Source organism: Nanorana parkeri, unplaced genomic scaffold (genome assembly GCF_000935625.1).
Source record: "Nanorana parkeri isolate BGI_ZX_2015 unplaced genomic scaffold, ASM93562v1 scaffold536, whole genome shotgun sequence".
NCBI lineage: Eukaryota > Metazoa > Chordata > Amphibia > Anura > Dicroglossidae > Nanorana > Nanorana parkeri.
This window is the reverse complement of record NW_017306804.1, coordinates 517,368-529,936: the sequence shown is the minus strand read 5'-3', so window position 1 is coordinate 529,936 and position 12,569 is coordinate 517,368. Positions and strand designations below refer to the sequence as shown.

The 12,569-nt window shown below is 45.2% G+C and overlaps 1 protein-coding gene across 1 annotated transcript in view; it reads left to right on the top strand.

The window, feature by feature from the left end:
• Nucleotides 1-1,851: 1,851 nt before the first annotated feature.
• PRELID2 (PRELI domain containing 2) overlaps nt 1,852-12,569 on the top strand; it is a 70,115-nt gene continuing 59,397 nt past the window's right edge. The window contains exon 1 of the mRNA XM_018561659.1: nt 1,852-1,976. Within this exon, the coding sequence (XP_018417161.1) occupies nt 1,902-1,976 (75 nt within the window). The 5' untranslated portion in view covers nt 1,852-1,901. The remainder of the gene's footprint in view (nt 1,977-12,569) is intronic.

Genomic DNA, 12,569 nt, shown 5'->3' with positions numbered 1-12,569 from the left:
AAACACGTCAAAAACGCACCAGAAAGTAACAGAGAAAAAATACATTATTTTTGGCTGGTTTGGATGATCTCATCACCCCTGGAGAGAGAGATTTGTGAAGATAGGAACCATGATGGCTGAAGTGGACACGCAATTCTGTGTCTAACTTGTGGAAGCCTGCCCAGAGCTGTATGATTCAAGGCATGGCCAATATAAGAACAATAATAGGAAGATAGAGAAGTGGAGAGGCATTGCTGCCCAGGTTGTCCCTGGCTATGATCATTTGAGCAGCTCGGAAAAGGACAACGGTGGTAAGTTCATGTCTCTTATGTGCTGCTCTTTTCCTGGCTACCTGTAGGTCTTGCAGAGGTCCCCCAGCAAGCCCCACAATTGAACGTGTCAAAAACGCGGCAAAACGCAGAAAATCACAACGCAGTGCGCTCCAGAAATTGGTGTGAACCTGGTGGACTGTCCCTCAGCGTTCTCACGTCTAATGTTGGTCTATGGTTCTGCATTAATCATGGCGACATCAGTTGTCCTTAGACCACCGGAGCCCAGGGGAGAAGAGGCTGTGGGGACCAATATTGCAGCCCTGAGGGAGATGGCAGGAACAGAGATCAGGTAAGTAAAAGTGCTTTACTCTATTCCCCTAGACAAAAATGAGCACTTAACCCTTGCAGTGCAGGGGAAGCACCACTGCAAGGGTAGTTCTTTGGCTTCCCCAGAGATGGGCTTTAAGTCCAAGTGGCAGGCTCACTTAAAGAAGTTACAATACAAATTAAGGCTCCGTTCACACATCAAAACTAAGCGTGACAAAACGCTCAGGGCTGGTGCACACTTAGACGATTTATCGCGCGGATTGAGCTGCGCGATATTGCGCAAAACACTGATTTACATTAAAGTCAATGGAGGCTGTTCACACCTTTGTGTTTTGCCGCGTGGGCAAAATCGCCTGTCGCGCAAAAAGGCGCAGGAGCTATTTTTGGGGGTTTTGGTCCCATAGACATCTCTATGCATTAAAAACGGTGTGGTTTTTCTAAGCAAAATTGCGCAAAAAAAAAAAAGTGCGACAAAAGCACAAAAACAGCTCATGAATGAGGCCCTCAAGACCAGGAAGCCCATTATCTTGAGTGCATGTTTTTCTGCTTGCAGCAAACTGAACCTATTAGAAATATATGCAATGTCTTGAGTGTTTTGTCATGCTAAAAACAACTAGACAAATAGGATTCCTTGTCTTGAGCATTTTATCACGCTTCCCTTTGAGGGCAGGTTCACACCTTTTTCCAGACCAGATCTGATCCGGAAAATGGTGGGTACCTGCCCGCAGTTCCAGTGCATTCCAGACCAGACAAAATGAGACGTGCAGTATTTTTCTGGTCTAGTCTGGAACGGACTAGTCTGGAGCTGATCTGGATGTGGTGTGAATGGGTCCTACAAGGGACAAAATTAACAGGGACTCATTGTTATGACATACAAACAACTACATTTGATAAATAAAACAGCAATCTTATACAAACATTAAACAGGAAAGTGCAAATAACATCATAAACAGAAGAGAACCCAGTTCTATATGAAGGATTTGCTCACTATATACACACACACTTATACTCTCCCTTTAAGAGCCTTCATATGCACACAGTATGTTCCTGTTGCAGTGACTGTCAGCTCCTTTCACACTTTTCTTCTAAACACCTCCCACAATTTACATGTACACAGAACCGTAGTGCCAGCCGGAGATAAGCTGGCTTAGTGTCACAGCCGACCGGACCTACAAGAATGTGACATTGTAAGAGGTGACCGCGCCAGCTTTCACACGTGTGCGAGGAACTTTGTCTGTGAACAATAAAGTTATTCGAAGGGAGGGCTACAAAAACATGGCTCCTTAAGGCAGACAAGGGGAGAAGAGAAGGTGTAAGTGCAGCATGGGGGTCGCGGTGGACGTGAAGAAAGTGTATCCGTATCCTTTTCAGGAGGTGGTCAGCAGCTACCTGACCAAGGTAAGCACAGAATGGCATTGTTCTCTAGTTTTCCCTGGGGCATGTGTGCGAATAGACACGATGTGACCCAATCCCATCCCCCTCCTTCCCATCTATATAAAAGTAGTCCCACCTTTCTGTACTGCTATCAGCTGTTGTCTCATTTGTGTAATCAGATCATTAGCTTACAGCTGTGAAGATGGAGCTGCTTATCTCATGCCTGCAGTGTAATGGCAGGCATGAGATAATGGCAAATGGCTACCTGTCTGTCATTTTAAATGACACACTTGAGCGGGTGTGACAGTGTGCTGTTTGTGTGCATCACACCAGGGGTGGGCAAACTAAACTGCCAGCTGTGGTGAAACTACAAATCCCATCATGCATCTATCTGTGGGAGTCATGCCTATGGCTGTGAGAATCTTTCAATGCCTCATGGGATTTGTAGTTTCACAACAGCTGGAGGGCCGCAGTTTGCTCACCCATGGGTTAGCCATGTCATTTGAATGGGCTCCCCTACACATGACCATTGTCCCTGCACTTTTGTTTTCCAAACGTACTGCGCCAAAACACATAGGGTAAATTTATCAAGACTGGAGCAGTAGCCCGTGGCAACCATTCAGCTTCTATCTTTCATTTTCAAAAGGTTAAAGGAAAGCTATGAGGTGAGTGATTTACACTCATAGTTGGACCTGACGTGTGACAATGAACCTGTCACATGTCGACTCCATAGATTAGGAAGTGAGCATCGCTTGCTCACTTCCCAATCATCTCCCTGCAGATAGCAGTAAGCCCTTGTTCACACCTGAACGTTTTGTAGCGCGTTCTACGCTCGATGAACGCTCTACAAAACGCTCAAGGCTCTGTTCACACCTGGCGTATTGAATATGCGCGTTTGGCGCGTGTTTTTACCGCGATTTGCGGTAAAAACGCACGACAAACGCGCGTTTCCGAGGGCTACTTGGCTGTATCCCAATGGAAACGCACGACAAAAACGCAGCAAAGAAGCTCATGTACCTTTTCAGGCGTAGGCCGTTTTGTAGCGCGTTCAGACGGGCTGAAATACAGCAAGGTGTGAACCATACCCATAGAAAACAATGGGATTTTCATGTTTGAGCGTTTTGTAGAGCGTTCGTAGAGCGTTGAACGCGCTACAAAACGTAGAGGTGTGAACCAGGCCTAACTCTGTTACCCCTCCCCTCCAGCACTGACTGGAGGAATGGACAGTGAAGGGGGTGGGCACAGCTGGCTCTGCCTCTAGATTAGGGTTGCCACCTTTTCTTCAAGCGAAACCCGAACACACTAGCGACGCGCGGACATTTTTTGGAGAGAAAGAGTCACGGCTTATTCATATGTAAATAGCGCCTCACACTCATATGTAAATATCACAGTTGAGCCTATTCTCGGTGGGGGGCCAGTAGCACCTATCTTCATTTTGGTTGCCCCTGTCTGCCTGACATCATGTGTCCGGGTTTCTGCTGCCATGAAACCCGGACACAGCATTCAAAACCCGAACTGTCAGGGTGAATCCTGGACAGGTGGCAACCCTACTCTAGATAGGCAGAGCCCGCTGTCAATCAGCCAGCTGGGTGGATCTCAACAGTATTGTCTGTTATCCATCCCGGCTGCAGTGCTCTCAGTATATTGCGGGCAATAGCTTGCTATACACTGAGCTTGGGGTCACGGGAGGAGGTTAGTATATGTCCTCCTGTGACCCTAAAGAGAACTATGAGATAAAAAGGTTACCCCATAGTTCTCCTTTAACTGAAAAAAACTGATGGTTAGTTACTATGGGCAACTGCTCCAAATTCTGTCTTGTCCAGTTTTTATAAATTCCCCCCCATGGTGTTATTATTTCTTTGGGTGTGATGTCACACAAGTGAAAGCACATGGTGCAGCAAGGTGCCTTGGGGTGCCATTACCAATAAATCTTACAAAATAACACACATTTTGGCATGTGCACAGATTTAAACAAGGACTTAGGGCCCTTTCACACCATATTACACATTGAAAATACATGTGCGTCTCCATGTGTCAACATTTGTTTTTATGCACGTTACAGTTGAAAATCACTCAGCCTCATAGTTCGAGCCGACTGGTGACAATGAAACTGTCACAGGTCGGCTCAATAGATCGGGAAGTGAGCGAACACATACCATTGCTCGCTCAATTCCCGAGCATGTCCCTGCAGAGAGCCGTGACTGTCACTCACGATTCCCTCGGATCCTCCCCGCTCCGATCCTCCAGCGCTGACTGGCGGAACAGATGGGGGAGGGGGCGGGCACAGCTGGCTCTGCCTCTAGATAAGCAGAGCCAACTCAATCATGCAGCTGGGTGGATTTCAACAGTAATGTCGGGATCCATCCCGGCTGCGGCGGTCTCAGTATACCGCTAGCTGTAGCTCACGATATACTGAGCTTTGGGTGACGGGAGGATGCTAGTATATGTCCTCCCGTGACCCTTAGGAGAACTATGGGCAAAAACACTTACCCCATAGTTCTCTTTTAATGTCATTAGTTGTGGAGCATTTTTTAGTCCTATATCCTGGAAGGGTCAAAATAATAATTTTTCTTTCCTGCAGTCCCCTTGCTTGTGTTAGGCCTCATTCCCACTGCGTTAACTCGGGGTGCACACGTCCATGCAGTGTGCATGCCTGTATCGGGCCGTTCCTGGGAGGGACAGGTGATGCATGTGATTGCATGTAGCAGCCTGTTCTTCCCTGTGGGAGGAAGCGGCTGTACGCTGTCATACGCACACCCAAACTGCACAGCCGTGCGGGTCCGGGTGTCTGTGTTCGAACAAAGACGGGATACATCCTGTCTGCATTCAAGTACAGACAGCATCAGGATCCATCCTATCTGCTTCAGAGTACAGACACCCGGACTCGCACAGATGTGCACCTGTCCCTCCCAGGAATGGCCTGATTCGGGCGTGCATGCCCTGAGTTTGTTAACATTGTGTGACTGAGATAACACGTGTTCATGTGTGTTTTGCTAAAATGCTGCATTTTAATACAACTTGATGCATCTCCAGTGTTGTGGTTTGAAAAAGGCACATCGAAAACCAATGTTTTGTAGGTGCCCTTGCAGCGACATGCGTTCATCCAGTGCGGCAACACATGTTACTGTACATGGTGTGACTGAGCCCTGTGGCCCCGTTCACATTAGCATGCCCACTAAAATGCTCTGTTTCAGCAGCCAGGCATGTGTGCTCCGGTGGGTGGTGTGAAGAGCTGTCTCAGCACATCACATGGTTTACTTTTTTTTAAATGTATTTGGAGTGTACAAAGTGTCCACTCCATCCAGGTCCCTGCACAGCACTGTGCTGCTGTCCAGTGACCTTTGGTGTGGTCCATGTCTGAATTTTTTTCCACAGCACACTGTGTCACACCTGCATTGTGGGTTTTTTTGTGGTATGAACAGGGCACATAGGAAACAATTGTTTTCTATGTGCCCAGCAGTGACTGGAATAATTCAGTTGCTGAGAAACCATACTCTCCACATATCGTACTACATTCAGTAGTAGATTGAAAGGAAACAGGAAGCCATGTGCTATTAGTGAATACTGTAAAGTCTGCTTTATTTAGCACAGCATACGGTGACACAAAGGGCCCATTCACGCGTTGTGCATTCTATTAATATGCGCATGTTAACATACTTTGCGGACATATATAGCATGCATTTTGGCAACGTGCGTGTCAACACAACATCCTTCATCAGAGAAGTGTAAGTGGGCCCTGAGACTCAATGATAAAACTGAAAAAAACAATCCCCTTCCTTCACCTTTCACACTTTGCAGAGGGTGCATGGCCAACACAGATACCATGAGAATCCACAAAGCAACAATGGCCAGCACACCAAAAGTCAGATTGCAAAGTTTCACTGACATTGATGATCTGATCTTATTTGATGTGATTGTATCAAACATCTCAGCAAATCTGTGAGATCTGACTTTTGGCGTGCTGGCCGTTTTACTTTTATCCATTATAAAACTGTCTGATGGAAGTATTATCTTATGGGTGCCTTCGAGCACCCTGTGCCATTTTCTCTTTGTGATTTTCGTGTAGGGAACATGTGATTGTTGTTGGATGGCATAGTGAGGATGAATTAATAAATAAAATAAATAGGAGCAGGGATAAACTGTAAGGGTACAACTGGATCTCATGCATGTCTATGTGAGCACACATGATCTCTGACACTATGTAGCTGATTATAATGGTGTTCAATGCATACGATGCAGTCCTAGCTTGCCATGCACATTAATCCAAGTAAAGTTCCTGTTAATCCTCCTGTTATCCTAATGTGCACTTTTGAATGCACATGGCAAAACATTTTGAAATAATAAGCTGAAATACAATTGTAGCTGAGTCACCAAGCAATAACATGCGCTAACCTAAAAGGCATATCAGACATCTAGGGCTGCAACAACTAAACGACTAAATCGATTGAGAAAGTTGTCAACGTTTTCAATAATCGATTAATCGTCTTGCGATTAGTTGGCCTCGTTCACGGCTCAACATACGCCGCACCTCCTCGCTGCTGCCAGACCCGCATCCACGCTCCACACCTCCTCCCCGCCTCACGCTCACCGCCAGCCCACATCCACGATCGGCACAGGGAGGCGGGGAGAAGTAAGGAGGAGCAGATGTGGGGGGGTGACAGGCCCGATCTCAGAAGCAAGTTGCTAGAAGACTGCTCAGGTAAGCCTGCACTTTCCCACACATGATGCTCTATAATGTACTATTGATGGGATTTGTTGGAGGAGGAGCAGCCTGTAACTTCCACCAGTGCTAGTTACAGTCTAGGATCCCTAAGAGGCCCCAAGACTGCAAAAATATTTCCCATGCACACACTATTCCCAGATGTCTTTTATGCTTACTGGGAAACTCCTGATAAACTATTCATACCTCCCAAATGTTTTGCAGTTCTATCCCTATTTGAGGAGGCCTTTAATCAAAGAGTGGGCTGTTTCCACAGTTGATTCAGCAGTGTCCCCTCCTCAAGGGCCTGGAAAAAGACAACCTAAAACATTGTCCCCCTGCTTGAGTGCTTACATTGCTCGGAGTCCTCCTTGGCTCCTTTGGTTGTTGCACCCTCTTCAGCTTTAACCCAGGAGGATTTCATTGCAGGTATGCAGGATTTTATGAGCCAACCGGTGACTCTGACCATGGAGGACATAAGTGTACCTCAACACCTCACCCCCTGCAGAAACCTTATCTGATCTGTCTGCAGCCTTGGCATCCCAGCCACATTATACAAAGCTGATGGTATTCTGCATTGTTGGGACAGAAAGTGAGGTAACATTTTCTGAACAAGGGGAACAGACAGAGAAACAAACGTGACCCTTCCCTATGCTATTCAAAACTGAAACTTTTTTCTTTTGGCTGGAGTTACACTTAAACAATTTACCTGTTCCTACTTGCATACAAATTCAACTTAAGAACAAACCTACAGTCCCTATCTTGTACGTAACCCAGGGACTGCCTGTATTTTGTTAAACAGTTCAGATACATCTTCAGTCAATGTAGGGTTGAGGAGACGTGTAGAAATGTGAAATCAGCTGCTGAAGAGCTCTATGCATTCTCGCACACTGGAGAAAACGATCCAATTTCAAGCCATTGGAGTCCAGAAACATGTTCTCCTTTAGTAGACCCTGATGAAGGGAGTATTTGTATGAGTTCCTTAAATGCATGGGCTATTTCTATACTGTCCTCTCAACCCTATATTGATAAAGATGTATCTGGGCTAATAAATGGAGTGTGGCTCTTCAGTTTACAATTCTACAATTTGACACTACAAGCCAAGGAGACTGTGGAGATCCTCTGGAATGGAGAAGCTGCCTCTCTGGTAGTCAGATCACCTATACTGACTCTTTCACATTCTGTTTGGGCAACCACACCAATAGGATAAACAGGGCTCAAAATTTCAAGTCCTGAGCTACTAGCCAGGCCTTTAAGAGTTACTTGCCACCAGTTGTCCCACCTAACCCCTTCTCTACCTAAGCCTTAACTCAGCGAGATCAGCGGTCTGACGCACAGTACAGAGGTCAACAGTACAGAGATCAGTAACAAAGGGTAGTACAAAGGTCACTGGTGTAGTGCTTAGTACAGAGTCCAGCGGTGTGACACACAGTACAGAGGTCAGTAATATAGCGCAGAATGCAGAGGTCAGGGGTTTAATGCAGAAAAAATAGGGACTTACAGTGCACAACTGATCAGATTCAGGTGCTCTCTTTCTTTTCTAGTGGTGAGTGGGGGGATGGGGGGTGCAGCCATGTGGCCTCCATGTTCCGAGGTGAAGCCTCCCTTCAGCTCCTGCGCTGCAGAAATGTACAGAGGTCAGCGGTGTGACGCACAGTACAGAAATTCAGTAATGTAATGCACAGCGGGCAGCAGTATGGTGCACAGTACAGATGTCAGCAGTACAGAGGTCAGCGTTATGACGTACAATAGAGGTCAGCGGTATGACACAGTACAGAGGTCAGTGATGTAACGCAGAGGTCAGTGGTGTAAGGAAGAAAAAACAGGGACCTACAGTGCACATAGCTGATCTGATTTTGGTGCCCTCTTCCTCTCGTGGTGGTGGGAGGGGGTAAAGAGATGAATCCTCCATGTATTGAGGTGAAGCCTCTGTGGTCCCGCGCTGCATACATTTCCAGCCGGCCCATAGGAGCTCTGCAGTCTTCCTCCCAGCCTATGGCAGTTGAGGTGGGCAGGGGAAACTGCAGGTGGCCGGAGGAGTGAAGAAGAGAAGCACAGCAAAACTTATTCTTCTCCTTCTCAGCCGCTATGTAGCTTCTATATGTAAATAGAAAATAAAGCCAGGTATAACAGAGCATTCTATATTGAATGTGCGAAGTTTAAGCCTCAGGTTCCATGAATAGGTCTAAAATTTAATTTGAGGGATTCTACTATCCCAGGTTCCAGCTGATGTGATCCTACACCACACTATCTTTTTTTTCTTTTTTACTTCCACCGCTCCAAGCTTGCTCCTGTGATGGACTACAACCTCAATACAAACTAGTAGTCCTATCACTGGAGCCATTTTTTAAACTTTATTTTATTGTTTATCCGATTAACCGAACTTAATAATCGGCTAACTAATCGATATAAAAAAAATTTAATTTTTTTTTTAGCTTTACTGTCATTGGCTCTGGTGAAATACCAGGGGTCTAAACAGCCCCCTGATATTTTCCTTTTTTAAAAGAGATTGAGAACACAGAGTCCTCAATCTCTTTTTCTTCAGCCCCTGTTATAAATGAACAGGAAGCTTCTATACTATACTGTTCCTGTTCATTCATAACTTGTGGAGATCAGTATCAGTTACCATGTACACAATCAGGAATGAACAGGAAGTGATGTAGAGCACTTCCTGTTCATTTATAATTGGGGACAACGTGAATATATCATACACTCAATGATCGCTGAGTGTTTGTATGCCGCTCTTCATCCGGACTCTTTCCGCTGTCAAATTAGGCTGAGCAAGTGGTCCTCCCCTGCACCACCTGCTCCGCCTCCTGTCACAGCTGTACTCTTATCCTTTAAATCACATCACTCACTCTTATCCTTTAAATTGATATTGCACAGGCGCTCTTCTTTGTGTTTCCTTTTTTTGCATGTTTTTGAGAGCTTTCTGATCTGAATGAGGAGCAGCCCCCCTGAGAACAATTCAAATAGGGGTACAAGGCCATTGCCAGCGCCTGTTGATACTTGGATGTTTTTTAGTTCCAAATTGCTTATAACCTAAACAGTGTTATTTTAGATTAAATAACAAAAGTCAACAACCCTGTTCTCTTGCTGCAGCTCTGTTATTTGGAAGACACACACATAGAATATAATCCCCTCCTAGTTCTCATATTCCCTTCTTTATAGCCATTGTCAGTGGTATTGTATGTCAGAGCCTTGCTGGGGCAAACCTTATCCCAAGAGGCTTGGAGTCATTTGTTGTATCACCAAATTAAAGCCAGGCTATATATTTTTTTTTTTTTTTTGTATCGGTCCCGGAGGGAAAAAAAAAAAAAAAAAGTCTAGGCCTGGAACACATTTGTTTTGACAAATAAAACAATTCTGGATTGTATGTGGTAGGGGATCACGGTAGGGAAGGGTTGGTACATCTATGCCAGTAGTTGAAAGGGATCAGCTTTTGCATGGATGGCTCGGTGTGATCGCCATGTGGAAGAACGTAGCAATAGCAGTTGTAGTAGCAGCTTGGATTTACAAGATCCTGTCCTTTCCTGACAGGCATATTAACTGTTGAAAGCATAGCAATTATTAGTACTGAATTTATATAGTGCCATCCTCTCTAATGGTACTGTACAAAGTAACTTTTATTTAGGAGTAATCTCGCACACATGCATAACTTTTATTTAGGAGTAATCTCACACACATACATAAAACATTTAAACAAAAAGCATACATTGTAGTAAAACAATATATTAGGAGAGCAAGCTCTGTCCATATAAGCTGACAATCTAGAAGATTAATTGATGAAAAGAAGAAGAGGTGGGACTCCAGTATAATCCCTGAGACTGCAGCACAGAGCCATCTGTATCTGGAGTAGAAAATAGCCCGTGGTAGGTATTGTCTAACCTTACAAATCATTTCTACCCTTGACACTGGTCTCTTAGGATCCTCTGATGAGATGAATTGTATCGCTTACACGAGTATGTGATACTGCCATGAGGCTGGACCGAAATTCTCTGTATCCTGCACGTGTCTCTCTCTTTGTATGATCAGCATTAATATTTTACAACACGTGAATTAAAGCCCAACTCCGGGCACAATACACTTCAGATCAACAAGTTGTAGATGGTTTTTCTGTAAACATGCCTGCCATAAAATGATCTTCATCCTTTTTCTCTGCAAATTTTAAAGTGTACCTCCCACTTTTGCAGTCACATTTGGTAAACTCACCTTTATATTTGTAATGTGTTGCCATTCACATGGCATACCTAACAATCTTTTAAAAAATATTTCCTACTTTTTTTTTCTTTTGTTGAAGGCCTTTGCACAGATTCCAATCTACTCAGAGCAGTTTCAAAGTGAAAGTAGAGGGAAAAAAATGGAGGGACAGAGTAAGCTTCTTCAACTTTACATACAATGCTTTAAAGTCTTTAACCCTTTGTTAGAACAGGTAGTGTTCAAATATATTTTACAACTGATAACATCTGCCAGTACAGTAGAGACAGAGTTAGAGTAAACAACGCCACACAGCCCCTTCCTTACATAGGGAGGAGCTAGGTAGGATTTTTAAGCAAACAGAAACAGTTAAAATGTAAGCAGAATTTTTGTTGCTAAGTTGTGTTGTCATCCCAATTTGGCTGCAAAAATAGAAATACACTTTAAGGGGATGATTTAGAAATAATTTACCTAAAACATATGCTGGCTCAGTGCCTCACTAGATTTGAGTTTAGAAACGTAAGACTATCCTATGCTCTTCAGCTCCATCTAGTGGCTAGAATGCTGGGTGAACATCAGTGTATGCCTGGCAAATTAATTATAAATAATCCCCTCAGTATATGTGTGTGTGGAAGTCCCAGCTTCCTCTGAACCTCCATGCCTGCTCCAACTGCAGTGCTGCAGGATTCATAGACCACAATGCTGCGGTTGCATCTCTGTCCCCCAGTGCAGTGCATGCTTAGGTTTTTGACTAGGAGGTATAGGCGAAAAAGAGCGTAGCGCCAATATTTGTTTATTTCATCATAAAAGTCCAAGAAAAATGGCCAAAAGTGTTTCAAAGGCTTCAAACTGCCCTCTTTATCAGGACTCTGGGCTAGTGCACACCGGCCCGATTTGGTGCCGGAACACGCTGGACCTGTGTTCTGGCGCGGGAGGAGGCATAGCAGTGCATTGAAGACCATAGCACTGCAGCCATGACCACCCCCCTTCCTTCCCGGCTGCAGTGCAATCTCCCGCACCCGAACACGTGGCACATCAATGCCCGCATTCTGGTCCGGTGCAGACAGAAAAAATTGTGCATGCAGCATTTTTCTGACCACACCAGAACGCAGACATGGATGTGCCCCTGAACAAGCCGGGAGCCTGCCGGGATGCGTTCTAGTGCGTTCCGGCACCGAATCGAGCAGCAACGCATTGGGGCTGGTGTGACCTAGTACAAGGTTGGAAATAGGATAACGGGATAAAAAGAGCTCAGATGTAGAATTATGTTTATGTAGAAGGCCTCAACAGCTGGTTATTGCATTCCAATAACCACCTGCTGAGGCTTGCTTTATTATAAGTGTTTTTTAAATCTGAGCTTTTTCAACGCCACCATCCTATTTCTACCAGCACCAGATCCCTAAGATGTGATGGGAGATCATCCAGGTATGGGAGGATGGAGACCCTCAAAGAAGTGGAAGGAGCCAATAGCCATAGACCCTAGCATGTCAATACAATTGGGACACTGCCCTCCAGAGTGTAGGGCATGTAAGATGTGGGGGTGAAGCTTCAGAGGCCTGCTAAGATCCCCATAATGGAGGTAGCAGTTCTAGCTATGGCTGCCTATGTTCTCCTAGGGTTTAGAAGCGCTGCCTGTGCTGGTCTGTCTACCTGATGGCAATTTTCGGTCTCTTGGCCTGCTGCCAAAAGTATTTACATCCCCCCCCCCCCCCCCATTAACA